Consider the following 26,753-nt stretch of genomic DNA (forward strand, 5'->3'; position numbering starts at 1 on the left):
GTGATTTGAGTGTTGGCGGCTGGTTGTTCGGATGCCGCGCGGATTGCTCGAGGTTGCCTTGGGCGGACGCTGGTGGGTTCTGTGACTGCTGGCGCCTGAGTCTCTTTAGCAAAACGAACAAGATACCGGTCTAGTTGGCTTTGGTGTTGGTGGTTAGCTGGTAGCGATTCGGTCTTTCGGGGTGACTACCTGCGAGGCCTCAATATCCCGAACTCTACCGCTCCGTGACGATGGTGGCGCAAATTGAAGACAGTGATGAAGCTAAGCTGATGCAGGTCGCAGTAGGCATAAGCTCCACTTGCAGTATTGAGCTTGTCTCCGGCGAGATCCGAAGCGATAGCATACATCTGCAGCCTGCAGGTCCAGCATGCAACAATCAGCTCGGAACTCTCCATGAAATGTGGCTGCGCCTGTGTCAGCAGAACGTGACATTGGGCAACGTGACCCCTTGAGCGTGGCTGGTGAAATAAATGAGCAATGCATGGGATGCCATAGGGCTCATGCAATAATCCTTAGAAGGTGTAGTCCATGCGTGCGACTCTTGTGCGGCTTGCAGCAGGGGCCCTTGCTGGCTGGCTATGATCACTACGATCGCTGCCACGTCGCGCAGGTGATTCAGACGGATAACTGCGAGCTTCGTATGCAGCCCTATCGGCAGCCGGCGGCTGTTCCACGAGTGGTGCACTTGAAGACTTCTGGAAGCTGCCTGGAAGCTCCCTGGAAGCTGTACAAGCGGTGCGCATGCAATCGGCCCGCATCAGCCACGACATGCATAGTCGGGCAATGCAAACGCCCACGCTGATGTGTTACATTCGGCGGTGATAGAAAACGAAGACTGATGCCTTGATGGGGCCATAGGCAGCAAATTTGAATACTAAATCAAAGTGCGTCGACGGTGAGTTGCAGTCTGCGGATAAGCTCGGCAAGGTGTACAACCTCGCGTCAATATATGCGAGAGCGACGATCTCCAACATGAGCGAATGCAGGAAGAGGGAAACTGCTGTGTTGGAAGACTTTCTTGAGCCATACAGCGATGAAAGCACGCGTCAAGGGTGGCTGGCGCTGCGCCGTGTGTAGATGTCTTGCATTCTTGCCAATCGTATTCATTGAGCGAAGCCCTGTGCTACTGCCTTGCGGATTCGCTCATGCATGTATTCCTGATCCAGCTATAGTGGTCGCATTTACGGCCAGAGATCGTCCCATCCTATAGTGCTAGCCTCAAGTACTTTGGCGGGACACAAGGCAGTGACGAGGCTTGGAGTTGTTGGTACTCCCGGTTCTTGAAGAGGTACCTCTCTAGGCAGAGGTAGCTGGTGTACCTAAATGACTCAATCCTGCTCTACCTTTGATTAGACGACATGTGAGTGAGCCCTGTCAGATGAGGGTAATGGTGCTGCTCGCTTGCTGCATCTCCGATGACAGGGGGTGGGATAACAGGTACGTCACAACGAGAGCCGTTTATTTCGAATGTCAGCGGGATGTGGTCGGTGGCACGTGGCCGGCTACTGCATCTGCGGACCTTGCAAAGCGAGCATAGCGGGCACGACTAAGGTATAACGCCCGGAGTATTTCTGAAGCACTGCATGGTGCAGAGGAAGTAATAGCTTCACCAGACCCAAGATGGAAAAAGGTGGTGCATGTCGCAACGCCAACCTGGATACACGCACCCAAGGTGCATGGCAGATGCGTGTGGCTTCGAATTGGTACGCGGTGGCCTATGGGCTTCGACCTTGAAGCGCCGGTGTGCCGGCTCGAGCTGTTATCTTCCGAGACACAGATCGGTAGGTCGATAGGGCTGCAGTAGTACGGGCTGCGGTCGTCGATGGGGTCTGTTTCAGAGGGCAGAGGAGTAGGGCGGGCTGGACCTGCGGCGGGAAGGAAGGCCGTTTCGAACCATGACACCGGAGCGCGCGAGCGACGAGTTACGGCCGTCAAACGCGTGAGGAACCAACGCAAATAGCATCAGGAGGCAGAGAGTGACATTGGCGGGGGTCCGGCAGAGAAGCGATTCCGACAGCTGTGAAGCCCAAAGAGGTGAGCAAGCGCGACTGCTCGCTGCCCGCACGACGCCTGACCCTTGGCGTGGCATGCTGGACGAGCCAAAAATAGTTCAGCCTCACCTCTCCTCAGGTGTCAGCACGCTACAGACTCCCTCTCCACCGTCCTGCTCACCCGTCGCCCGTGCGGTGCAGCTTTGCCGATTCGATAGTTCCACTGCCCGCAGCACCGCAGGGCTAGCTGTTGACAGACACCGACTGCTGAGAAAAGCAGCACCCTCCGCTCGCCGTTATACCCACCCGGCCTAGCGTGCTGGTTTTAGGTACACGGTACCTTCGATGACATACGCCAGAGCTACGGCCACGCGATGTTTCTGCAGGTACTGTGCTCCTACTGGGTACCCACGACCGCTCCTTCGGGGCCCTGTCGTGCATAGCTGCTTGATGACAAGGCTCGCGAAGGGTGTGGCAGTGTGGCTCGGATGTTGTCTTTGAGCTCTATCTGCCTGGCAGGGCTGGGAATAGCATGACTGTGTCCTTGTCGGATGTCTCTGCCGGCGATGGGATTGGTGACCAGGCGCAGCTACCGAGCTGGAGGACGACGTTACAATCGCTGTAGGAGCCGGCACTGCATCTTAGCAACGACTTGACGAGTATATGTACCTGGCTCGTTGCCACCCAGATTGACATTTTCTTCTATCATCAACACAACAACAGACTCCCAAACATCTCAATCATCTCCTTTGTCGGCATTGCATAACATTTTTCTGATCTCGACATCCATACAACGTTCACAAAGCACTCTCGAGACTACGCCAACCAATCTCGAACATCAACCAGACAGTACGCAGAAGATTTCGATATCTCTTTGTCTCATTCGAGCTCTTTCCTTTCAAGCTCGCATCCCTCCGTCAAATTTTCTACTTTTTACTTATCAACCTTTTCGCAATGGGCCGTGTACGTCCGAATCTATCTTGATTTTTAAGAACATCGACTGACTTTCCTCAGGGTGGATACAACTAGATCTCAGCAGTCCAACCTTCGACAATCTTCTCGATCTCTACAACAAAGATCGTTCGAGATAACCTCCATCAACCGCAACACCTTATTCTTATCCCAATATATCTTACACCAACAACCCTACAACCCAGCAACATGTTCTCCCAATCTCAGTCCAGCAACATGTGCACCAAGGCTGATGACGAGGGCCGAGGGTGAGCTTCCACCATCCAATAGATCAATCCTTGCACATCCACTAACTCTACCCTAGCGGCTACAACTAAGCACCCCACCTCTCACCTCCCGATCACCCGTTGCAGGCCAATGGGTATGGACTCTCTCCCATCCTCTCTACCCATCGAGCCGGCCTCGGCGGGACCCTTTCACTCCTCTCCTTTCGCCCTGGCAGTCGCGATCGCATCTCTCCTGATGCAGTCTTTCTTCGCGGACACGAGTTACGAACGCCGATGATGAGAAGCACGAGATAGAGGACATGATTTGATGACGGACGGATACACTGGGGGCTTGCATGGGCGCATTTGGTTCTCGTTTTCTCTTTCGTTTTCATGCATAGCGGCATTGCATCGGCATCTGCATCTGCATCGCGACGGAGTTTGCGGAAGAGCATCAAGAAGAAGCATTTGCAGGCGCAGCCTGGGCATCTACAGGCGTTTTGTTTCTCTGTTTTTTTTGGTCAGGACATATCAGGTGATATCATCTATAGAGGGCTACTCAATCATGACCTGCAACTCGTTCTCAAAAGGAAACTCCCACTGCACTGTCAACCACCTCACTTCCCCACACAAAACTTCTCAAACACGACCCCCAACACCTCCTCGACATCGCCCGCCTCTCCGCGGCCTGTAATCCTCGCCAGCGCGTCCGCCGCGCCGCGCAGGTGCTCGGCCGCGAGGACGATGTCCGCTTCGTCGCCTTCACTTTCCCTTAGCATCGAATCATCAGCATCGGCGGCGCCAGAGACGAGAGCCGTGAAGTCGTCCAGGCACGCGATGCAGGTTTCCAGCAGCAGGCGGTGGCGCTCCGTCGCGCCGAGGGATTCTTGCCAGATGCTGGGGTCCGAGGAGTCCGAGTCGGGGGTTAGGGCGGTCGTGAGGGTTGTGAATTGCGCTATGAGGGCGCGGAGGAAGGTTTGGATGCTCGTTGGCGTCGTTGAGGGGTCTTGCGAGGAGGGTTTGCATGAGATGGGGTGGATTTTCTCGCGCGGTAGGCCCGGGATGGCGGTCTGCGTGGCTTTGATGGCCGTTTCAAGGTCTGAAGACGAAGGCGCAACGTCCATCTTGTTGATGACGACGAGCACATTGTCCTTCTCTGCCGCAAGCCTAGCAGCCGTCTCCACCACCTCCGGATCCAACCTCACGCCCACCTCCCCACCCTCCCCAACCTCAAAACTAATCACCACAACAACAACATCGCTCTCCTCCGCCCTAGCCTTCGCCCTCCTCATCCCCTCCCTCTCCACCAACCCCACCTCCGCCCCCTCAACCCCCCTCCTCAACCCCGCCGTATCCCCCAACCGCACCAAAAACCCCCCCAAATCCACCCCCACCTCCACCACATCCCTCGTCGTCCCCTCCTCACGGCTCACAATCGCCGCCTCCCGCCCCACAACAGCATTCAGCAGCGAGCTCTTCCCCGCGTTCGGCGCCCCAAGCAGCGCAAGCGAAATCCCACTCCGCAACAGCTCGCCCCTCACCGCGTTCTCCCTGTGCGCCCGCAGCGCTCCGCTCAGCGCGCCCACTTGCTCGGAGACGGAGGATAGGAGTTCGGAGACGCTCGCGTCGAAGTGCTGGTCTTCGCTGAAGTCGATGAGGGCTTCGAGCTCACCGCGCGCGGCGAGGAGGAGCGCGCGCCAGGACTCGTAGCGCGCTGCGAGGGAGTTGGTGGTCCCGCGGACGGAGAGCCGGCGCTGTTGTTCGGTTGTTGCGGACAGGGAGTCGGAGAGCGCTTCGACTTGGGTTAGGTCGAGGCGGGCGTTGGCGAAGGCGCGGCGGGTGAATTCGCCGGGTTCGGCGTAGCGGATTGGGAGACTGGGTCCTGTGGAGGAGGAGGGAGAGGTGCGAGGGATGGCGGCGAGCACGGCGCGGACGATGGCTGTGCCGCCGTGTAGGTGCAGTTCGAGGAGGTCTTCACCGGTGACGGTTTTGGGGGCCGGGAAGTAGAGGATGAGGGCGCCGGAGTCGAGGACTGAGGAGGGTGTTGGAGGGACGCTTGGGTCGTAGAGTGTACGCAAAGTGGCGTAGCGAGGTTTGGGGTCTTTTTTCCCAGGACACAGGCGCCGGTATATGTCCAGGCAGGCTGGGCCTGAAATGCGGATGATGGCTATGGCTCCGCGGCCTGGGGCTGTGGATAAGGCGTAGATAGTAGAGTCCTCATGGTGCCTGGATGCGATAGTTGACGAATGTCGGACGCTTCCTGTTCTGATCGCTGGTAATCGCTCACAACGCCTCAAAGCGTGATGAATCAATGCCGTCCTCCTTCCAGCACAATTCTCAACCCGCCTGCCAGCAACACACACCAGTCCCGGTCTCGCCCTCGCCAGACATACAAGACTTCGCGCGCTCCATGCCAGCGCCGAAATCTGCATCGACAATCAAAAATACTGTTCAGATCAAATATCCATTCCACGCCACCAGACCCATCAAACCGCAAATCCCAAGGCCTGAAGGAGATCCCCCCCATGCCCAAGCCTACGCCCACGCATCCCCAAATCTACACCCAGCCCCAGACGTCACTCTTCTCCAGGCCCCATCCCCCCAAAACCCTAAGGGTACCTACCCAAAACCGTTTCAACCCACAGACCACCTACCTCCACCGTTACATACGCAACCCACAGACCTCACGGTAAGCGAAACGGGCGCGCCGCGTCTCGACGGTGCCAGCGCCGCCCAGGCCGTTCACGCGCCAGCCGATCGTCACGAGCGCGCGATGAAGATCTTCATTCGTGAGCGTTTGTCTGTCCGTCTGTCTGTCTGGCGCAAAAGGGGTCTGGCTGGCTAACCACTGACGGGGGTCTGAGCGGTGCGGTGCTGTTGAGCGGGTGATTTGAGATGGGAGGGGAGGGCGGTGCCGACGCGTCACGGTTATTTGACGATTGATTGATTTTGATGGGAGAGGGAGGGGAATAATGTGTGCATTGCTTTTGTATTGTGGATTGAACTCGTAGAGACTCGCGTGACGTTCGTACAAGAAGCGAAAGGGTAAAGGTTTCTGTATCTGAAGAAGGCAAAAGCGAATGTGCAGTGCAAGCCGCGTCGACTAGCCCGCCTCGTGCCGTCTGCAGAGACGAAGCGAGGACAGGCTAGTCGAAGTGGGCTGTGTTGAATGAAGTCAAAAAAATGCAAAACGAATGAGATACGAAAAAAGCCATGCCTCTTCTCGGACGGAAACCTATCCGCAGGCAGTATTCTTTTTCCATGAGAGTGACTATAACGCGCGAAGCTATATAGAAACCTTGAGGAGACTCAAACACCGTGTGTCCCATTGGAAGAGAGGAAATCCGCCGCGAGAAAAAGAAGCAAAAAAAAGAGGCAGGCTTGTGAACATGTGTAAGTGAAGAAGAGAAGTACCAGCTTTCCTTTCCACACAACAGAAAACGCCGGGTGATGGCATTTCTGCGCCAGATGCAAAAAAAGACCGCGGTAGGCTTCCCCATGCTGAGCTCTGGGTTCGTTTGCTTCCCCTTTCCCGGGAGGCCATGTGCAAAACTTTCCCGCTTGGTGATGGTTTCGTTCGTGATCGGAGAAAAAGGCTGGAGTCAAAGAAAAGCAAATGCATTGCCGTCGTTAAAACTGCCGGGCAAGCGGGCCAGTGGCGAGGCTAGCTCGCGCGCTCGACCGAAGAAGCCCGCAAATGGGGGAACGTGATGGGGCACGTTTACATGCCGTCGTTCCAGTGGCAGGTGGCGTCGCCCCTGGACTTCTGGACGTTGTCGGCGTACTCGTTGGCGTAGTTGCCTGTGATGTTGTTAGTTTTGTTCGACAAATATTTTCAGGGTAGATCAGGAAGTGCTTACCAGGAGACTTGTAGTTGCAAACGGTGAAGTAAGGGGGGACGTTGCCACCAGTGTTGGCAAGACCGGAAGAGGAGCAGTCGACAGTGGCGCAGCCAACCTCAGTGGTGCCCTTCCAGACGATCTGGGTGAAGTGACCCCACTCGTGGAAGTTGCTCATGTCGGGGGACTCCTTGCCGTACTGGCCCTCGTAAAGACCAACCTCGCCGTTGTAGAAAAGCTCGGTGATGACAGCAGAAACGTTGTCAGCCTTGACACCGGCAGCGATGTTCTGGCCGTATCCGCCACCGTCCATCTCACTGTGAAAATTGTTAGCATGCGTTCTTACGTGAAATAGGTTCAAGGGTGAAGACATACGTGTTGTGGGCGTACGAGCAGGTCTGGCCAATCTTCTCGGCAGTGGCAGCGAGGGAGTCGCTCCAGGTGAGGTCGGAAGCGGAGTGGTTGGCGCGGTGAAGGTTGTGGTGGTGGATGACGAAGCCCTGGTAGTCGCTGGGCTTGGCGCCAGAAGCAGAGGAAGCCGGAGCAGAGCTGGCGGGGGCCTCGTAGGTCGAGGAGGGAGCCTCGTAACTGGTCGGGACCTCGTAGGTGGTCGGGGCCGGGGCGGGCGCCTCCTCGGAAGAGGTGTAGGCAGGCACGGTGTAGGCAGGAGCCTGCTCCTCGACAGAAGAAGCGGCCTCGGTCCAGGTGGTGGCCCAGGTGGAAGTCCAGGCGTAGCTCTTGGGCTTCCTGTGGCCGTGGAAGTGCTTCTTGGAAGCGGAGGTGGTGGTCGGGGCGACAACCTCGGAGGTGGCGGCCGGGATGTCACCGGCGGTGACGGTCACGTACTGGGTGGCGTAGACGATGTCGGTTTCGTAGACAACGTCACGCTCCATGAGCGGCACGGCGATGGCGCCAGCGGCGAAGGCGGCGGCAACAATAGCGGAGCGCATTGTGATTGTCGGTTGGTTGGTTGGCTTGGTGGAAAGTGAGGGTTGACAGTTGGTTTGCTGGGATCACGGATCCTGGTTGGTTTTCTTGATTGCTGAAGGAACGAGCGTGTTAGTGAGCGCAATGCGAAAGGCGATGCTGACCCGCAGGACCGGCCTCGATGCTAGGACAATGGCGCGTCGCGACAAAGGGTGCGTAGGGCGGATAAAGGTTTGTTTGTGTGGGTCGAGGCCGCCTTTATAGGTGACGACGGGCAATGAGGAGCAGCGGCAGACAATGAAGGGCCAGACCGGAGTCAAGTGAGGGTCGATGGCGCGGGATCGGATGTGGAAGGGTGGCGCTCGAACTTACGCAGGAAGGGGTGAGTGGACGACTTTCGCAGAAGGCCGGGAGGAACTGTGCAACGGCTGGCGCGCGGAGGCTGCTTTGGGTGTGTTTGAAGGAGTGTGGGTGCAGCGAGCTGCAGAAGGAGTGACTGTGGTGAGGTTGGGGGGGCGGTGGTGCGTGGTGCTGCGAGGGTGAGGATGTCAGTGGAAAGGGAGCTGGCGGGTGCGGTCTTGTATGAGGGAGGGAGCGGGCGGCGGGCGTTGGCTAGCGCGAGTTAGAATTGTGGGCGTGCTAGCTCTGAAACGCGCCTCCAATCTCGGCGGGGCTCTAATTAACGGCGGGCTGGAGCAGGACCCGCGCGCCGGGATGCGCCAGGTGATGCGGTGATGCACTGATGTTGTCGATGCTGGGTACTGAGGCTGACGCTCGCAGCGCCTGACAGTGCGGGCGTGAGGCGTGAGACGGCTGTTCCGGCCGCCGGTGTTCGTTCCTGTATCGTGGGCGTCGACGTCGTCTGCCGCGACCGCCGCGCTGAGACACGCCTGCGCTTTGTACTCGCCGCCCGCCGGCCTCCTTGCGTCGTGGGCATTGTGAGGGTGCCCTTGGCAACTCGTGGAATGCCGCCTGCCTGAGGTGCGCCCGAGCGACGGGAGTGCCGCAGTGGGTGACGACGTGACTACACGCCTCCTCGCCTACTGCCCCATCGCCGTGCGTTGTACCCTCGCCCGTACCAGAACGCCCGGCGTCCGTCCGCCTAGAGTGCCAGGCTCTGCGCGCAAGAAGCGCCGCCGCCGCTGATGCCGCCGTATTCTCGCCCACGCACTGGCCAGCACTGAGGTCCATCGCCTACCCCAGACCGCGCACGCAGGTACATCCGTTCCGCGCCAGGCACCGGGCCCGTCTCATTCGCTGAAACGGCGTGCAGGCATGCCACCACGCGGCGCCTAGCCGGCGATCTCTCTGGCCCGTCTGGACTCAAATCCTCCGCGCAGCCAACCACGCTGGCCTGCCCGTCTCCAACCCTGTGTGGGCCTCCGGAGCCCACGGGACTTCATCTCGCGGCCGCGGCAGAGCCCAGGGAGCCTGAAGTCTCTTGTGTACGAAGTACATGGCTTGCAGGGAAGAATCTTTTGACCGCATCTCAACCTTTCTCAGACGGAAGGCGGGCTGCGGCGTGCGGTGGGCAAGGTCCGGCGGGCGACGACGAGCGCGAGAGAGACACCGAGGTCACCAGCCGTTGCGGCCTTCGCACAGGGCTTCGCGGCGACAATCTGCACATCGTCTAATCCCTTGCTCTCCGCATTTCGGTAAGCGGCGTTAATCAACATCGCGTAATATACTCAAATTGGGAGTACGAGCCTGGCCTGCGAGCGCCACATCAGCCCTGAAAGCCACGAGCGCATCTGTCTCACACACGCTACTGCTACTGCAGTACTGCCATGTCGCAATAGACACCAGGGCGAGCCCGAGCGTGCGGACCCCTCGCCCTCCGACAGCCATGCTCTCGCTCACATCCGCGGCGAGCAGGCTGCAGGCAGATCATGCTCGTCAATCTGGGATAATTACGCTGACGCGGCGCAAGGGTCGGTGGGCAGACAGGGGTGTGCGGCGAACGCCTGATCCGAGGCTCTCGTGTTTCGTTTCATGCCCTCTGTGCAATAATAATTTGCAGGCCCTGGCGGTCCCCCAAATCGCCCGCTCCGCACCGCGGCGTCCCGATCGCCAGGTTCCACCGCCTACATACATGCACATACAGTCCTGTAGCGAGGGATCGTGTCCTGTGTGCCATGTGCCTCATGCTTCACGACAGCGCCGGCCAGACGTCAGCGTCATGTGCTGGCTGACACGCTCCTTGTGCGGCGTCGCGGCGTCGAAATTGGTAGGTCGCGCGCTCGCTTTCTGACGCTGGTGCTACAGCGCGAGGGCGCCCGGTCTCACTTGCTCTTGCCGTGTACGTGAGCCCTTCCGCCGCTTCGTCGAGCAAACAATGAGCGTCTGCTGCCCACTGTGCGAGGCGCGCTTTGTTTGCTTTCGAAACCGCCAGACAAACGGCGGGCGAAATTTGGACAGGCCAGCCAGCGACAAGCCCGACGCCGGCGCACCAGCTTTGCATCAGCCTCCGCCTTCCAGTCTCATGCATCGAGAAATTCCATCAGATCGCGGAGTCTCCCATCTAGAACCTTCTCTAATTTCTTCTAGAGCCATGTATACACTACAAAACCTCGGGATCGTGAAGCTTCACGCATATAGTTCAGCCAAGGTTCTGGACCAGCCGCGTGTCTTGAACACTCCTCTCTACAGCATCTCCACTCCACATTCCCAACGGTCTGGCTAAACAGCAACGACGTTACGCCGCCGCTTGCTCGAGCGCCTCGGCCGGCAAGCATCGTTCGCTTCACACGTACATGCATGTTTGCAGACGGGCGGGAAGAGCCTCGCTCCCTTGCGTAAGATATTTCGCTGCTGTCTTTTCTTTGTCTGTTGCCCGAGCGAATCCCTCCGCGGCTAAGGGATGCTTTTGAAACTGCTGGACACCAACATGTCATGTGCACTTCATCCCACATCGCATGATGATCTCCTGCTGAACACCAACACCGTTACCATCAAATCCCTCTCCTCCTCCCATCACATCCACACCCTCTAACATCAAACATCCATAACCCTCTACCTCAGCCTCGCCCCAGGCCAGCCTGAAAGTCTTTGTTCCAGAGCCTCTGAGCCTCAGCCCGCTCCGACCCCGCGCGCCGAACTGCAAGCCACACGCAGTCTCGTCTTGCCGGAGGCGGCGATTGTCCCGTGGTACTGCTCTGCTCTGCACTGCACTGTAGGTAGGCTCTGAGGAAGCGGCGGGCTTCTGCAGTCGAGGGTGCTGTTTGATGGGGCTTTTGGTGGGCGTTTGGTAGGGGGGTTTTGTGTGATTCTGGGCTGCTTGGGGGCTGGGGGTTGGGTTTTGGGAAGCGAGGTGTAGGTACGTAGGGTGGGCTGGTGGGCTTTTTGGGTGGAGGTGGAGTTGGGGAGGAAGATGGCGACTTCACTGAGCAATTGGACGTTGTCGACTTCGGCGATGTGGTTCGGAGATGCATGATAGTGGCCACCGGGCTTTTGGGAATGCGGGATTGAGGATGGGGAAGACACGGTCATTTATCATCCAGGTGTTAGTTCGATCGTGGATTGGTTACTTCCGTTTCGAATCCTTGAGATCGATTGCGACATGCAGTCTTCCTGGTCTGGACCCTGATGCACTGTCATGGACGTAGAGTGTTCCTTCGCTTGGACGAACGGAGCAAGCTCACGAAGACGTGATTGTTTGCGGGATACCTCGCCCACCGGGCATCGTGGTTGACCACAGGCTCTCTCAGAGTAGTGATATTAGTGGCAAGCCAGCATTAGCCCGAGCGGGCATGAAACATTGATAGCGATACTGCGATGAGATCACGACATATGCTCCTATCGTTGTGGTTTCGACCTCTCAGGATGGCAGGCAGCTTGATGAAGGACCGTCTGCAACGAGAACAGCCGAGGGGTTGCATGGCTGTGATGAGCCTCAGAACAATGTGAATGTTGCTGTGAGTATGTAACCAAACACCTTTATCTGGAAACAGTAGTCCTAGAAGTCACCGGGTTGACTGGCCCCAAGATATCAGTCTTTGGACATGGTGGCGGTGCATATAGCGAAGTCACTAGCATGATAAAGTAGATCTTGCAGGACACCTTCCTTTACTACCAGTAATCAATATACCAGATCACCATTCAGCAGAAACAACTCCTCCTACATCGCAACAACCATAGGTATTTGGATCAAGTCAAACGTCGATCAAAACGCTAGCAACGCAATTCTCAAATCGCAAGATCATCCATGCCCGGCTTCGCGTGCCGAGCGGCGGCTTGACGCTTGCGCTGACACGCGCGCGCCCGCATCCGCATCTTACGCAATACGGGCCCCTTTAGAACGAGCGCCGCAGCCTCGCCAGCATGTGAGCTTGTGTGCCAGGCATGGACTGTATCATCGCATTATCCTAGACCATATTATCGATACAAAATACATTGCCTTTCCTACGATTCCGCACCAGAATTACACAGCGTGACAGCGCCCTTCCCCGACCAACCTTATCGGCGGCGAATCTGGGCGAGCAACCCATCTGCCGCCAAAGATGGGCGCCTTCACGGACGTCGTAAAGGTACATAGATACACGACGCTTACCCTCTCTCCCCAAACCAAATCAACTAACACAAATCCCAATCAGATCCTCTTCCTCCCCGCCCTCATAGCATCAGCCCTCTACCTCCTCCTCGCCCACCTGCTCCTCCCCCTCCTGCGCGCCCACCGCTCGCGCTACGACCAATACCTGCCCGTCGGCGTGCGCGGGCGCGCCTCCGATTTCCTCACTCGGCTAACGGCGCGGCGGCACTCGAACGGTCGCTCGGGGCGCGATAGCTCGGATGGGGATCTTTTCGGCGACGAGGAGGGCGAGACGATGGTTGGGTTTGATTATCGGAGGAGGGAGAGGGAGGTGAGGGGCGGGAGGGTGGAGGATACGTGGAGTGATGGGCGGTTGAGCAGGGAGTTGGAGGAGGGGTTTAAGGATGATAGTGAGGATGAGGGGGAGGGGGAGGGGGATGAGAGGAGAGGGAGGGGTTAGGGAAGAGAGTGAGGGTTGGATGGCTATGATTGAACACTTAGAGTATAGCCTGTGCATGGCTGGCGTTTATTGGGGGTTTGGGAGAAGAGCGCTCGGGATATATCATGGAACATTACTCTGCAGCGTAGATGCATACCAACATGCTCTTGCAAGCGTGACCAAGGGAGCCTGCGAAGTGCACGGAGCTATTATTGCGATGCAATAGCGCACCATGCGACTGCATTATTTGGGATCCTGCGACAGACGAGTCTCTTGTCTGTTACAGACCACGCCTGCGCGAGATATAAAGTGCAAATGAAAGTGCAAATGGTATCCTATCTTTGTACCCATACTCAAGTCGACCATCGAATGTGACGATGCCCCAGACAATGCAATCCAGATCACGTCGTACAAGCAAAGTCCCCGAAGCCCATCTCTTCTGTTCCGTTGTACAATCGTCAATCATTGACGTGTGTTGTGTAATCATGAGGCTGATCGACTGGCTGCGATGGCGTCGACGACGGTGCAACCTCTGCGGTGATCGAGGTCATATTGCCATATATCGAAACGTTGGAAGGCATTCGAGGAGGACCGAACCGCTCACTATGGTCGAGAGAATTGCGGTGAGTATAGAAGTGTCCATTGGAAGCGTCTACAAACCCATCGCGATCACTGTCATCGAAGCACTTCCGGGGGTCACGATGATGCGAAGGCATTAAAGTTGCACCGCGGCTGCAGCAGGCCAACAAGATCAAGTGGGGAGCGTCGGATCTGGACCGGCAGGTTGCAGCCCTGCGATTTGGCAGACGGTTCCGGCTGGCAGATGCGAAGATGTGAAGATCCTGTTCGGGAGTGCATCGACGGTGGCCCTCTCGAAGCAGCCAGAAAGCATGACCTCAGTCTGGCCGCATCGCGCCAGCGCTGCGAAAAGAGGGTCCAACCCCACACAGAATTCCTCACTACGTCATCGCTATGGGCGATGGAAAGACGATGTTCAGCAGCGCAGACGAGCAGGAAGGCGCGGAAAGCGAGTGAGTGAAGGCGGCGGTCGGCCTGTGAAGTGATCGAGGTGCGTCTCGCCGCTTCCACGTGATTCGCGCCGTCGCGTGCGTTTGCTGGACGCTTCTCGTTGCTGGGTGAAGGTGGTTGCTAGCGCTAGAATATGGCGGAATCCCGCAGAAGCCCCAGCAAAATTCGCCCTGCTTGTCATTCAAAAGAGCTCTCTGCACCACAGCTGACACTCTTCCACCACTTCCTCACACAAACCCACCTCCTCTCCTTTGAGATACCCCTTTGCGCCTTTGAACTCATTGAATTGAGTCTTTACGAACTGCTTTTACGACACCCTCAAATCTCACACACTCGAACACATCACAACCATGGCTCCCGCGATCGGTATTGACCTTGGTACCACGTACTCCTGCGTGGGTATCTTCCGTGATGACCGCATCGAGATCATCGCCAACGACCAGGGCAACCGCACCACGCCCTCTTTCGTTGCCTTCACCGACACCGAGCGTCTGATCGGTGACTCCGCCAAGAACCAGGTCGCCATGAACCCTCACAACACCGTCTTCGACGCCAAGCGTCTCATTGGCCGCAAGTTCGCCGACGCCGAGGTTCAGGCCGACATGAAGCACTTCCCCTTCAAGGTCATCGAGAAGTCTGGCAAGCCCGTCTGCCAGGTCGAGTTCAAGGGCGAGACCAAGGACTTCACCCCCGAGGAGATCTCTTCCATGATCCTCACCAAGATGAGGGAGACTGCCGAGTCTTACCTCGGTGGCACCGTCAACAACGCTGTCATCACCGTCCCCGCCTACTTCAACGACTCTCAGCGCCAGGCCACCAAGGACGCCGGTCTGATTGCTGGCCTCAACGTTCTCCGTATCATCAACGAGCCCACCGCTGCCGCCATTGCTTACGGCCTTGACAAGAAGCAGGAGGGCGAGAAGAACGTTCTCATCTTCGACCTTGGTGGTGGTACCTTCGATGTCTCTCTCCTCACCATTGAGGAGGGCATCTTCGAGGTCAAGTCCACTGCCGGCGACACTCACCTCGGTGGTGAAGACTTCGACAACCGTCTCGTCAACCACTTCTGCAACGAGTTCAAGCGCAAGAACGGCGGCAAGGACCTCACCAAGAACGCCCGTGCCCTCCGTCGCCTGCGCACTGCTTGCGAGCGTGCGAAGCGCACCCTCTCTTCTTCCGCTCAGACCTCCATCGAGATCGACTCCCTCTACGAGGGTATCGACTACTACACCTCCATCACCCGTGCCCGTTTCGAGGAGCTCTGCCAGGACCTCTTCCGTGGCACCATGGAGCCCGTCGAGCGCACTCTCCGCGACGCCAAGATCGACAAGTCCTCTGTCCACGAGATCGTCCTTGTCGGTGGCTCTACCCGTATCCCCAAGATCCAGAAGCTCGTCTCCGACTTCTTCAACGGCAAGGAACCCTGCAAGTCCATCAACCCCGACGAGGCCGTCGCCTACGGTGCCGCCGTCCAGGCCGCCATCCTGTCCGGTGACACCTCCAGCAAGTCCACCAACGAGATCCTGCTCCTTGACGTCGCGCCTCTTTCCCTCGGTATCGAGACCGCTGGTGGTGTCATGACCGCCCTCATCAAGCGCAACACCACCATCCCCACCAAGAAGTCTGAGACCTTCTCTACCTTCTCCGACAACCAGCCCGGTGTGCTCATCCAGGTCTTTGAGGGTGAGCGTGCCCGCACTAAGGACAACAACCTGATGGGCAAGTTCGAGCTCTCTGGCATCCCGCCTGCGCCTCGTGGTGTCCCTCAGATCGAGGTCACCTTCGACCTTGACGCCAACGGCATCATGAACGTCTCCGCCCTCGAGAAGGGTACCGGCAAGACCAACAAGATTGTCATCACCAACGACAAGGGTCGCCTGTCCAAGGAGGAGATCGAGCGCATGCTTGCTGACGCCGAGAAGTACAAGGAGGAGGATGAGGCTGAGGCTGGCCGTATCCAGGCCAAGAACGGCCTCGAGTCCTACGCCTACTCCCTCAAGAACACCGCCTCTGACCCCAAGGTCGAGGAGAAGCTCTCCGCCGAGGACAAGACCACTCTCACCGAGGCCGTCGACAAGACCGTCTCCTGGATCGACGAGAACCAGACCGCTTCCAAGGAGGAGTACGAGTCTCAGCAGAAGGAGCTCGAGGGCATTGCCAACCCCATCATGATGCGTATCTACGGTGGCGAGGGCGGTGCTCCCGGTGGCATGCCCGGTGCCGCTCCCGGCGGTGCCCCTGGCGCCGGCGGCGACGACGGTCCCACCGTCGAGGAGGTCGACTAAGCGACTCGCCTGTCGCCTCTGAACTGAGATTCCCGAGCTGCATGAGCAATAGGAGTTCGGGTTAGACTGGCTTTGGTCTCTTGCTTTTCCTTTTCCTTCCTCTTTTTTGAGTTGATCAAAAGATTCTCATGATGCGATGACCCGGTGGATCGAAAAGCATCCTGCTGTAATGTAGTTTGCCTCTTGCTTTTTAGGGAGGCTTTTCATCAAATGAAATAAATTTCGAATAACTTCTCGTGTCTCTTCTATTGTTCCACCTGCATCCTTGCCAATGAAACTTCTCAAATTACCCAATAATGTACCCTGTATTTCATCAACTCCCCTTGCAATACCTGTCACAACGCACGGCGCTCGTCACCTTCGCCAACCAAGATCATCATCAGCTCACATCCTCGTGTCACACGCTCCAAGTTCTGCTCTCGTCCCGCGATTCCGTACCCAGCAGCACAAAAATTGCGCCAGCAGACATAAGGCATCTCGCAGTTCTTGCTCTCCTACATGGTGGTATCGACGACGTCCGACTCCTGAAATGTTGACCTGCCGTTGAGAAGGACACACTTTCCGACGGCATCCTCGTGCCACACGCTCCAAGCACTACTCTCCTCCTGCATCTCTGTGCCCGGCAGCACAAACATTTCGCCAGCAGAAATTGAGAGATCTCTCCGTTCCTGCTCTCCCACTTGGTGGTATCGACGACTCCCGACTGCTGAGATGTTGACCCGCCGTTGAGAAGGTCGCAACTGAGATACTGCTCGTGAGTTGGGAATGGCGGGGGAGGTAGGCTTGTTTTTGGCATGAGACCTTGGGATCAGACAGGGTAGTTGAAAGGTATCCGGTCATGGTCGCGAGGGTGTGATTTGCTCTGGTTTGGGTTGGGCTGGGTTGGGCTGGGTTGGGTTTGGTTGCCTTTGTGTCTTGCGTCCCGGTATTACGAGTATGTTTGACGTACTGGTGAGTAATAGAAGAGAAGAAGGGTCACAGAAATGGTATATTCATCGTTTGGAATGGCTATGGTGGCTGGCGTTGGCTGCCGGGTGAGGACAGATGTGTGTGCTCACGATGTCCTCACGGCAAACCTTGATAGATTGTGACGACTATGTTGAGCCTCCAGTCAGAGGACTTCGCAATCCATTGGTGGACGCTGTTATCTTAATTGAACATAAGGCGCGTCTTCCCGTCGTCCTCAAGAACGTTCTTGACAAGGTGGAATGGTCCAAATTCGAGCAATGCCTTATTAGCTCATACCATTAGACATCGGGTAGACATTATTTACGTGCAAGCAGTGCTGATCAGATCTCAATGACTGTTTCGGATTTGTTGTAAGAGTAGGATGTCAAAAGCAATGTCGCCAAGTGCCAGGCATTTTTGACGCCAAAGTCGGAAGTGAGGTCTGCAAGCCTGCGAATCCTCGAAGTCTAGCCGAAGAACTTCACAACACTGTACCTTCCCACTGTCTGCACGCAACCTAGCGGCGCATTGCAAATTGGCATCGCGTTACATCGCGACTTTGCTTTCAACAACCGCGCACCTCGCCGTTCATTGTTTCATACACATCGCGCATACCCAACGGCAATGTCTCTCGACCTGCGCCCCCTAACACAATTCACCGGCAACGCCACAGTCCAAGCACAGATCCTACAGGAAATCGTCGAAGACCATGCGATTCGTGCAGAGATTCTGTGGGCAGCCGTAGTACTGATGCACTTTGCTCGCCTGCTCCCGCTGGATGCCATGCTGGTGCATGTGTTTGTGATGTTGTTGAGATGGACTGGGGAGAGGAGATTTGGCGAGGCCGGTACGTTTGTGGAGTTTTGAGAATGTTCGGAGGAATGTTGCAGGGATGATCTGACATCAAGCAGTGTCTTATGACGCTTTAGAGAGCTGGCTGGGCATTGACTGCGGCCTTGGGGTGAGAGACCTCTATGGATGAGTTCTGACACGAGTTGTGCATCTGCATAAAGGCGTTGCATGCGGTCTGCACAGCCGCACCTGGAGACTCCAGACGAGCCACAGCTTGCCCCACCACCAATCCCCAGGATGATGGCTTCACCGACAACATTGGCATCTTCAACTCACCAACACTCCAAAAACCCTCGACAAAACCACACACACCACAGCAGTTGTCCAACAACCCCATCCGGTGCTCTGCACCGAGAAACCCACGACCCACAATGTCCTCCTACCTCTCCAACCTCCTCACAAACACCACCTCCCGCTACGCCTCCCTCCGCCGCACCCTCCTCAGCAACGAAGACGACGGCGACTCGCCCGACGACAGCCACATCTCGCGCGTCCTGCGCGCCTACTACACCGAGAAAGCCCGCCCCTACCCGCCCTGGCTCCCCCCCGACCCCAACGACCGCCGCGCCCAGACCCCGCAGCCCCCGCCCCTCCAGCAGCAGGGCAGCTACTACACCAGCGCCGGCGGCCGCAGCCAGTACCCCGCCGCGCAGCAGGGCATGGGCAACAGAGGCAGCTTGAACGATCTGTGGGATAGTCCAGCGCAGCCCGCGCAGCCCGCGGCGCCGCAGAGCTTGCGTGCCGGGAGGAGGCCCGGAGGGCCCAGGGCGGAGCCTGCTGCGGCGGCGTTTGCGGCTGCGGGACAGGGGAATCTGGCGCCGCCGGCGGCGAGGCCGCTGCCGAGCCAGAGGGCGGGGAGTTATCAGAGTTTCCAGTCGACGGGGAGCGGGAGGGTGGATCCGTCGCCGCCGCAGAGTAGTGGGAGTGCGGGAGGGGGAGGGGGGACGGCGCAGGAGAGGTTGAAGGCGAGGCTTTGGGGCGCGGCGAGGTCGGCGAGTCCGGGGCCTGGTGGGCAGGGAGGGGGCGGTGGGGGGTATGCGCGGTGACAGGGAGGGAAGGAATTGGTGAAGCAATGGCCTGCGATTTGGTTGCGAGCGTGAGAGTCGCGTATAGGATGACGGAGCATGGTAGCACTGCCATGATGTTTATAGAGTGAGCCGAAGCTCTACGGAGACAACTCAAAGAAAGGTACGGCGAATGACGGATCAAAATGCGTTTGTCCAGTATGTAGGATATAAAACATCTAGGACACAATGCTTCCCGGCAAAGAGGAAACCAAACCCAACCCGAACTCCCATCCCTATGCAGAACGTCCGTAGATCGTATGTACAAAAGCATCCAAGCGGTCTTGTGTGCGTGTCTGTACAGTCGCTTCATCGCGAAAAACCGAAAAGTGAAAACAAGCCCTCTCTTCATCTTCAAATCCGCTCATAATTGACTATACCTTCCTCTCGCAGCCCCATCTCTCTGCCAGGCAAACAGCCCAGCCTGCCAACCCCTCCTCTTCCTCAAATACGTCCTCGCGCCCCACGCCACAGCAGCGAGACCCGAAACCACGATCGCGAACACGAACAGCTTCCAGCTCCAGCTGCCGCCAGCCACACGCTCAGCAGGCTCCGACGTCCCAAGGACCTTCTTGTCCTTATCCTGCGCCACGACGCGGTACTCAGCCCAGCTCTCGCCCTTCGGCAGCGCGAACGCATCTTCAAAACCAGTCTTTTCCACTTCGTCGACAGCAGTCCATTCAGAATCCGGAGACTTGCGACCCTGCAATTCCCAGCTCCGCACCTTCGTCGCGCCATTCCAGCTCACGAACACTTTCCCGCCCTTCAGGCGCGCGCTCGGCGCCCAGCCGGGCTTGCCAACCCACTCGGACGTCTTGAAGACGCGGTAGGACTTCACGCGCTCCCACGCGAAGCTCTTGGACGCCGCCAGGTGCGCCTCGCACAGCAGGGTGCCGTCGGCGGCGAACTCGCTCCAGGCCGCCGACGAGCCCCAGCCGACGAAGACGTTGCCGCTCGGCAGGATCTCGACGGAGCCTTGGGAGGAGGACAGCGCGTGCTGGTAGCTGGCGAACGACTGCAGGAGCTCGGCGGTCATGGCGTTCGTGTCGAGGCGCACGATGCGCGCCGTGCTGTGCGTCGCGTCGACGTGCAGCGCGCCCGCCATGCCGTTGGCGAAGAAGGAGATCGTGTAGATGCCTTCTTCGCCACCGGGCGACGAGGGCAGGCTGAGCCAGCGCGCGTCGTGCTGCCAGCTGAAGTCTGTCGCGAGCCCGTCGCTGAGGTCGCGGAAGGAGTTGTGAAGGCCGCCGAGCTGCCAGAGGACGGAGCCGGATTTGCCGTCGACGAGGGAGATGGTGTGCGTGTGTCGTGAAGAGATCAGGTAGTTGCCGGACACGGGTTCTTTGTCGACGGAGTTGATGTGGAAGGAGTCGAAGGGCGCCGACTGCTTGTACCCGGCGAAAGGGTTGGTCATGTATGTTTCTGCTGGAGGGAAGTGGTCGCTCGCGCTCCACTCGAACAGCAGCTCGTTTGTTTCTAAGTCGATTTCCTGGAACATGGACTCCACCACCCACCCGTCCTTGCCACGCCAGTGGCCCATGTCCGTGAGGTCGGCCTGCTTCGCGGTGTAGACGGTGATGAGAGCCGTGCCTTCGTCCGTGAGCTTGAACTCATGCAGGTCGCCGTGCAGTGTATCCCCGACCGCATCTATTTTCTTGAAGACGTTGTACGCGCTGTCCAGCATGTAGTATTGTCCCTGGCCCATAGTCCCAGCCTTTTGCCCCGCCCAGAACGTGAGGTATTTCTCGCCCTTGTACCATTGCAGGCGCATGTTCAGCACCGTTCCGTACTCTTCTGTCGTCCACACCAGCCCTCCGCGCGCATCGTAGATGCTCGGGCCTGGGTGCGCTATCGAAGGTCCGTTGAGGGTGACGAAGACGTTGCCGCTGTCGCACTGCTCGTCCCACTTGACGAGGTTCGGTTGTGAGGACGGGATGTCGAAGGAGACATATTCCTGTTCTGGGTACGCGCCGTAGACCGCGAGGTCGTAGAAGGGGACTTCAAGCGTCGGGATGAACCAGGCGAGGATGGGCAGGACGGTCTGGTGCACGATCAGGAGGAGGAGCGAGAGCGCTGCGACGCCGGCGAGGAAGATCAGGGCGATGCGCGTCTTCGGCCGCGACGCGAGCATGTTCGCGAATGGAGGCTGGTGTCGTGGCCGCGAGGCGGCGCGGGCGAAGGGCGCCCTGGATCGTGGGGGAGTTCCTGCTGTTTGCCAGGCCGTTCGGGGAGTTCTCCGCAATAGGGTCCAAAAAAATAATAGGGATAGAGATGCTGGTGCGTGGAAATCGCAAAGGGACAGGAAACGAAGGGAGACTCTTCCTACCTGCGATCAAGCAAGAGGCGCCGCGTATACCAGGGCAAGAGCCAGCCAAGCGATGGTGTTCTGCCCCCCCAGAGAGGGCTCGAGTCTGGCAATGCCATGCCGGTGCCATGGCCCGCTACTGACGATGGCGTCCGCGCCAAGTCGTCTTGTATTGCAGTACCCGCTGCGGGACGGGGCTGTGACGACTCCGCTCGAGTCTGCTGTCCGGGGTTTTGCCATCGAGTCAGGGATGTTCAAGCATTTTGTTCCAGAACATCGGATCAGCTCTGCGGCTTCTTGCTGGTATACTCTAAGCCAAGCTCACTTCCATGAGGTCGTTCAGATGGCGTACGCCCAACGTGGGTGGCGCCGTGAAGGTTTCGCGCGAGGCGAGAAATACTTGCCTTAGCCTCTTGGATCTTCCACGTGTGAGGGCGGCGCTGCACGTGCGCGTCCTACCAGGGCTCGTCGCTCTGGCCAGCCGACCATGGCGCGCAGCTTTCTCCTCAACGCTGTCGCCTCTTTGGCGTTCGCTTGTCTAGCTCGCACCGAATCCGAGTATATCGTACCCTCCGTACGCGATACGCCGAACGTGGTATACGCAAAACGTGGTCCGCACTGGAAGCTGTCTGTCTCAAGTGGTCAGATGTCCTCCCTCTGCGCACCGCAAGCGATCCAAGTCCACTCCCTGAGCCTCTGGGTACTGTACTCTGGGCGTTCGCCGATCACTTCCTGTACCTCACATGTTGCTGGGAAGAGTGTCAGCTGCTCAGAATGACCCGAGGTGGCATTGCACTTGAAGATGTAGTCTGTCGCAGGTAGTACAAGGCGTTCGGCTGTAGCGAGGTGGCTGGTTTTCTTTTTGAACTTGGACAGTCCTGAGGCAGCTAAACTTCACCTTATGCTGTGCAACAGCTGTCCGCTGTCTGCTTGCACTGAGCGCGAGCGATACCAAGGCCCTGGACTGCGATCGTCGCTGTGTTGCCGTACCGCTTTGACAGGCGGATATGCTGGTGAAGGAAAAGCAACAACAACATGCTGGTACTGCACTACCCGAAAAAGATGAGTGGTTACAAGAATCCAACCATGGGTGTCGCCCTCAAGTATTTCACCATTTTTGTTGCCTACACTCTACAGCGCGTTTCGACCCTCATCTCGTAATTTGGACCAATCTGCGCTGAGCCTACGGAATCCTTCGTGCACGATCCGTCTCGCATCCCGGTCAAGCCGGCTAATGGGAGCGCTAACATCTGACTTGAAGACAGAGAGATGCCAACTCCACGATTTGCGAGGCTCATCATCGTTTGAACGCGCTTACGGCTCTTTGTCTTCGCAGCCACACCATAGCTTGTGTGTTATAATATTCGAATCTGGAGGACTTGGGAGCTGCCGAGAAAGATTATACGCCGATCATCTAGACGCCTTGCTCACGACTGCTCACGAGCTCAGATTCTGCCGGTCTTGCTGCTTACCACAGGTTTCATCTGAATGCAAGAACACAAAAACAAAGAATAACGGAATTGGTTTGAACAGACACCTTTCAACATCTAGAGTCCGAGAAAACATTGTCACATTAAGGCTGTAATGGGAGGTCATAGCCATTGAAACATGCACCCAATTGCGAGGCTGATGACCGCGGGTGCATGTGCAGATGCGGCACACAAGTGGCTGTGACCTGCATGGCTGCGCCCTGCTTGTTGGGTATCAGCTGCTTTCCCCCTCCTTCAACCGACTACTTTGATACTCCCTCAAGGATTTTTCTCGCTATCACACATCGTCACTTATGAACACCTCGAAATTTAGGTGACCGCAGACCTGTGATGCCAGTGCTTGCAACAGATCAGCGAACGATTTCACGTTTGGGACATCCCAAACTGGAACAGGGCTGTTCTCGCCAATAGCACATCCTGTATTGTGCGTGTCTCCGCAAAGACTCTTGGGCAATTGAGCGACATGGAACCGGTGTCAGCTTTGAGTGTCGCTGCGGCTACGGTTCAATTTCTTGAATTCGGATTGAAGACTCTCAAGCTCTGCAAGCAGATTCGAGACAGCGACAGTGACACCATCGAACTCCATGCGGAGGTGCAGCTGTCTATTAAGCGCCTTGAACTCCTCCAACAGGGCGTTACCCTCAACAGGTTTCCTCGTAACACGGTGCGCGGTGTCAGAGAGACAAGCAGTGACTGCTCGGCCTTGGCGAAAGAGCTGCGTGATCTTCTGGATGAGATACGTGCTATAGCCAAGTCGGGGAAACGTTTCGGTGCCCTGAAGGCTGCTTTGCGCTCGCTAAAGGACCAGAGGAAGATCGAGAAGCTGCAAGGAAGACTGGAGCAATGCCAGACCAAGTTCCAGACTGCCGTCGCTGTGGATACACGCGAACAGGTGTTGCAGTTTTTGGAAAATCAAGGGAACATGAGTGATGCGCTGAAAAACATCATTATGCCAGAGCTTCAACGAATGCAGCAGGAATCCTCGGACGCTCACAGAAAGACTCAGAGCCAGGTGGAGGCGCTTCAGAAGCAATCTGCAGCCGCGCAAGATTCATTTTCCAAGCAGTTGTTGGAGAGTGGAACTAAGTCTGCGGCCGCTCATGATTTTACTCACAGGCAATTGTCAGAAAACAAAGCCAAGTCTGCAGCGGCGCACAATCTCACACACAGACAACTTTCGGCAAACCGAAAAGTCTCAGCAGCTGCGCACAAGTCTACGCACAAGCAACTATCCGAGCTCCAGGCTTCAAGCGCATCCGCCTTGGACTCGCAGAACAAGACGCGTGTTGAAATGAACTCCGGCTTCGATCATGCCAAAAGTAGTCAGCAGACCGCCTCGACTTACGAGGCTTTCTTGGAGGGCCTGAAATTCCCTGGTATGTTCGAGAGACAGGAGAGGATCAAACCACCTTCCAAGAACACGTACGAGTGGATATCCAGGAGCAAGTCACAGACAATTTGCGCTGCAAGTTCCTGCACTGGCTTCGCGAGAATGAGCCTACGTTCTGGATTGTTGGAAAGGCCGGCTCCGGCAAATCCTGCTTAATGTCATTCATAGAAGGCGAACAGCGCACGAGAGCCGCTCTCAGGTCCTGGGCTGGCGGCCGCCCCCTTCACATATATAGCTTCTTCTTCTGGAGGCCAGGCTCGGAGCTTCAGAAAAGCATCTGTGGTCTACTTCGTTCCATGCTCTATCAGATTGCGAGCGCAAAACCTGCAGTCATCGACGCTATCATATCCGACTGCCCGCAATTCGAAAATTTCAGATGGACGGAACTGAAACTCGTGTCTGCTTTGCAGCGAGCCTTGAAGCAATACCGCCAAGAGTGTGTCTTCTTCCTAATTGACGGACTCGATGAGTTTACAGGTGATTACTCGGAGTTGCTCAATATGATTCTCGAGTTGCAGGCTGGGTCAAATATCAAACTCTGTCTTTCAAGCAGACCCGAGGTCGACATACATGACAGACTGTGGTCCAAACCGTCTATTCGCTTGCAAGATCTGAACTATGATGATATCAGAACACACATCCAGCAAAAGCTCGGACCTCGTGGGCAGGTCTTCCGAGGACTCATAACTGAGGTCGCTGACCGCGCCGAAGGCATCTTCTTGTGGGCTGTGCTGGTCACGGAGTCGCTGATCTCCGGACACAAATCCCGGGATAATTATTCAGTCCTTCTGAGACGGCTGGAAAGGATCCCGGCTGGCTTGAGGGAGCTCTTTCAGCACATGTTTGCCAACATTGATGCTGAACATCGCGAGAGTCTGTCCATATATTTTACTCTGCTCAAATGGGAGCAACAACTCGATGATGATTCCTCCTGGCGAGTGGTTTCTCTCACAAAACTCAAGCTCGCTACGGTTCTGTTGTATGGCACGCAGTTCGAATCGCTACAACAATATCTTGACGCTTGCAGCGCTATGAGAAAAGGCATCCCCGAGCAGACCAAGGGACTCATCGAACTTACCGGTTGCGAAGGGCGAAAGGGGTTGAGCTTCCTCTGGGCTTTGAAAGATGTAAGGACGGGCCGCGCTTGTGTACAAAGCCAGGAAGCCGAGCCTTACGAGCTGCTCACCTTGGAACTGGCCTGGGTCCACCGATCCGTTTACGACTGCGTACTGGGTGACTCGAGCGATGGCCCAGCGGATTGGATTAATACTATTGATCATCTTGACCTCGCACGCAAAGTACTTCACGCTACTCGCTGGCTGACCGAGCGAATCCCGATGGAGGTAAAAGTTGACAAGAACCAGTTGTGGAGCAAAGATCTCGGAAACGACATTTGGTGCTTACTTAGTCTGACGCGTCTCGAAGATTGGCACGATTCAGTCCTTCTGCGAGAAGTCTACTGCACGCCCGACGGCATTTACGACTCTTTCTGCTCCTCTGTGTACGGAAGCGAAAATTGCCAAGTGTTCTCCGCGGGGTTCCGACATTCCTTGACCCAGTATGGAGAGACTCAATCGGGGCCCTGGAGCCAAAGTGACCCCTTGACGTGGTTTTGGTCGAACGTGCGCCCGGAGTACGGCCAGGGGTATCTTGTGTCTCGCTTCGCACAGATCAAGCGCAATGCTCACGCGCGGAAGATTTGCTTTCACCTTGCACTACAAATGCTTGGACCTTCGGACGAATGGAGTGAGGAAGAGCTGCCAGGAAACTCGTTGGTTCTCCGGTATCTTGTCGAGGAGGGTAACAGTGGTTTTGAGTCGAACGAGCTAAGTCTTGATCAACACAGTCGCATTTCGTGGCATTATTCATGCACTGGATTCAGATATGAGCTATACTTTCTTTTTGTTCAAAGCAAGCGAGATAACGATATCGAGTTCTGGTCTGCCAAGACGAGGGTATGCGATGCGCTGCAGGTATTCTGCGGCACGATGCTCCAGAAAAGTTCAAAAGAAGGCAGGGCGTCTTTGCAAATAGAGGTGCCAATTATCTTCTTCAAGGTTCGAGACCTGGCCAGTAACGAAGAAGGGTCACGGTGGCAGGGCGCCATCCTGCGACTACTTTGTCTTGATGTGAGGGCTGAACGTCTTAGAAAATCGTCTTCTGTTGAGTACACCAAAGTCGCCGCGCATTTCGATTTGAGCAACAAGCTGACGTCTGAGCTGATGACCTTCCTGTGCCACCAGAGCGAGGACAGAGACATGATTTTGAGATTTACTGGAATGCCGGACGACCGCGCACGATGCTTGGAGCGCGTTAGAAGTGAGATCTGGGCCAACAAGGACGGACAACTGGACGCTTGGCGGCAACTGTATATTTTGGCTTGTGTCAAGGCTTGGTTCGAAGACTTCTGGATATCTAAAGAACATGCAATTGAGCTCGGCAGGACTAAGAGTGAGCTCCCGGTTTACTAGCTAGAACCAGACGCACA

At 56.8% G+C, this 26,753-nt stretch overlaps 8 protein-coding genes across 8 annotated transcripts; 5 read left to right on the top strand and 3 right to left on the bottom strand.

The window, feature by feature from the left end:
• Positions 1–3,786: 3,786 nt before the first annotated feature.
• Positions 3,787–5,581, bottom strand: WHR41_06894 (uncharacterized protein; the record flags this gene model as incomplete). Its single annotated transcript, XM_069375499.1, has 2 exons — positions 3,787–5,201; positions 5,533–5,581. The coding sequence occupies 2 exons, from the start codon at positions 5,579–5,581 to the stop codon at positions 3,787–3,789; spliced, it is 1,464 nt and encodes a 487-aa protein (XP_069227845.1).
• A 783-nt stretch (positions 5,582–6,364) lies between these two features.
• WHR41_06895 (uncharacterized protein) lies at positions 6,365–8,573 on the bottom strand. The gene is made up of 4 exons (XM_069375500.1): positions 8,308–8,573; positions 7,384–8,050; positions 7,030–7,325; positions 6,365–6,970 (listed from the first exon to the last, which is right to left on the bottom strand). Exons 2-4 carry the CDS (start codon positions 7,956–7,958, stop codon positions 6,891–6,893), a joined length of 951 nt encoding a protein of 316 aa, XP_069227844.1. The 5' UTR covers positions 7,959–8,050; positions 8,308–8,573; the 3' UTR covers positions 6,365–6,890.
• Positions 8,574–12,434: 3,861 nt separating this feature from the next.
• WHR41_06896 (uncharacterized protein) lies at positions 12,435–12,923 on the top strand (the record flags this gene model as incomplete). Its single annotated transcript, XM_069375501.1, has 2 exons — positions 12,435–12,461; positions 12,528–12,923. The coding sequence occupies 2 exons, from the start codon at positions 12,435–12,437 to the stop codon at positions 12,921–12,923; spliced, it is 423 nt and encodes a 140-aa protein (XP_069227843.1).
• Positions 12,924–14,281: 1,358 nt separating this feature from the next.
• On the top strand, positions 14,282–16,216 carry HSP70 (Heat shock 70 kDa protein; the record flags this gene model as incomplete). The annotated part of the gene is made up of 1 exon (XM_069375502.1): positions 14,282–16,216. The coding sequence occupies one exon, from the start codon at positions 14,282–14,284 to the stop codon at positions 16,214–16,216; it is 1,935 nt and encodes a 644-aa protein (XP_069227842.1).
• Positions 16,217–17,627: 1,411 nt separating this feature from the next.
• WHR41_06898 (uncharacterized protein) lies at positions 17,628–18,146 on the top strand (the record flags this gene model as incomplete). The annotated part of the gene is made up of 2 exons (XM_069375503.1): positions 17,628–18,011; positions 18,076–18,146. The coding sequence occupies exons 1-2, from the start codon at positions 17,789–17,791 to the stop codon at positions 18,144–18,146; spliced, it is 294 nt and encodes a 97-aa protein (XP_069227847.1). The 5' UTR covers positions 17,628–17,788.
• Positions 18,147–18,387: 241 nt separating this feature from the next.
• On the top strand, positions 18,388–19,062 carry WHR41_06899 (uncharacterized protein; the record flags this gene model as incomplete). Its single annotated transcript, XM_069375504.1, has 1 exon — positions 18,388–19,062. The coding sequence occupies one exon, from the start codon at positions 18,388–18,390 to the stop codon at positions 19,060–19,062; it is 675 nt and encodes a 224-aa protein (XP_069227846.1).
• A 382-nt stretch (positions 19,063–19,444) lies between these two features.
• WHR41_06900 (uncharacterized protein) lies at positions 19,445–21,211 on the bottom strand (the record flags this gene model as incomplete). The annotated part of the gene is made up of 1 exon (XM_069375505.1): positions 19,445–21,211. The coding sequence occupies one exon, from the start codon at positions 21,209–21,211 to the stop codon at positions 19,445–19,447; it is 1,767 nt and encodes a 588-aa protein (XP_069227789.1).
• A 2,127-nt stretch (positions 21,212–23,338) lies between these two features.
• Positions 23,339–26,736, top strand: WHR41_06901 (uncharacterized protein; the record flags this gene model as incomplete). The annotated part of the gene is made up of 2 exons (XM_069375506.1): positions 23,339–24,251; positions 24,305–26,736. The coding sequence occupies 2 exons, from the start codon at positions 23,339–23,341 to the stop codon at positions 26,734–26,736; spliced, it is 3,345 nt and encodes a 1,114-aa protein (XP_069227788.1).
• Positions 26,737–26,753: the final 17 nt, after the last annotated feature.

The sequence above is a fragment of the Cladosporium halotolerans genome (assembly GCF_011745625.1).
Source record: "Cladosporium halotolerans strain TM138-S3 chromosome Unknown Sca24, whole genome shotgun sequence".
Classification (NCBI taxonomy): domain Eukaryota; kingdom Fungi; phylum Ascomycota; class Dothideomycetes; order Cladosporiales; family Cladosporiaceae; genus Cladosporium; species Cladosporium halotolerans.

Excerpts from the sequence above, each read along its gene's own strand:
- WHR41_06895 (XM_069375500.1), bottom strand. The coding sequence starts at position 7,958 with ATGCGCTCCGCTATTGTTGCCGCCGCCTTCGCCGCTGGCGCCATCGCC. Across the intron at positions 7,326-7,383 it reads TGCTCGTACGCCCACAACAC|TGAGATGGACGGTGGCGGAT; the intron begins GTATGTCTTCAC and ends CAATTTTCACAG. Across the intron at positions 6,971-7,029 it reads TTGCAACTACAAGTCTCCTG|GCAACTACGCCAACGAGTAC; the intron begins GTAAGCACTTCC and ends ACAACATCACAG.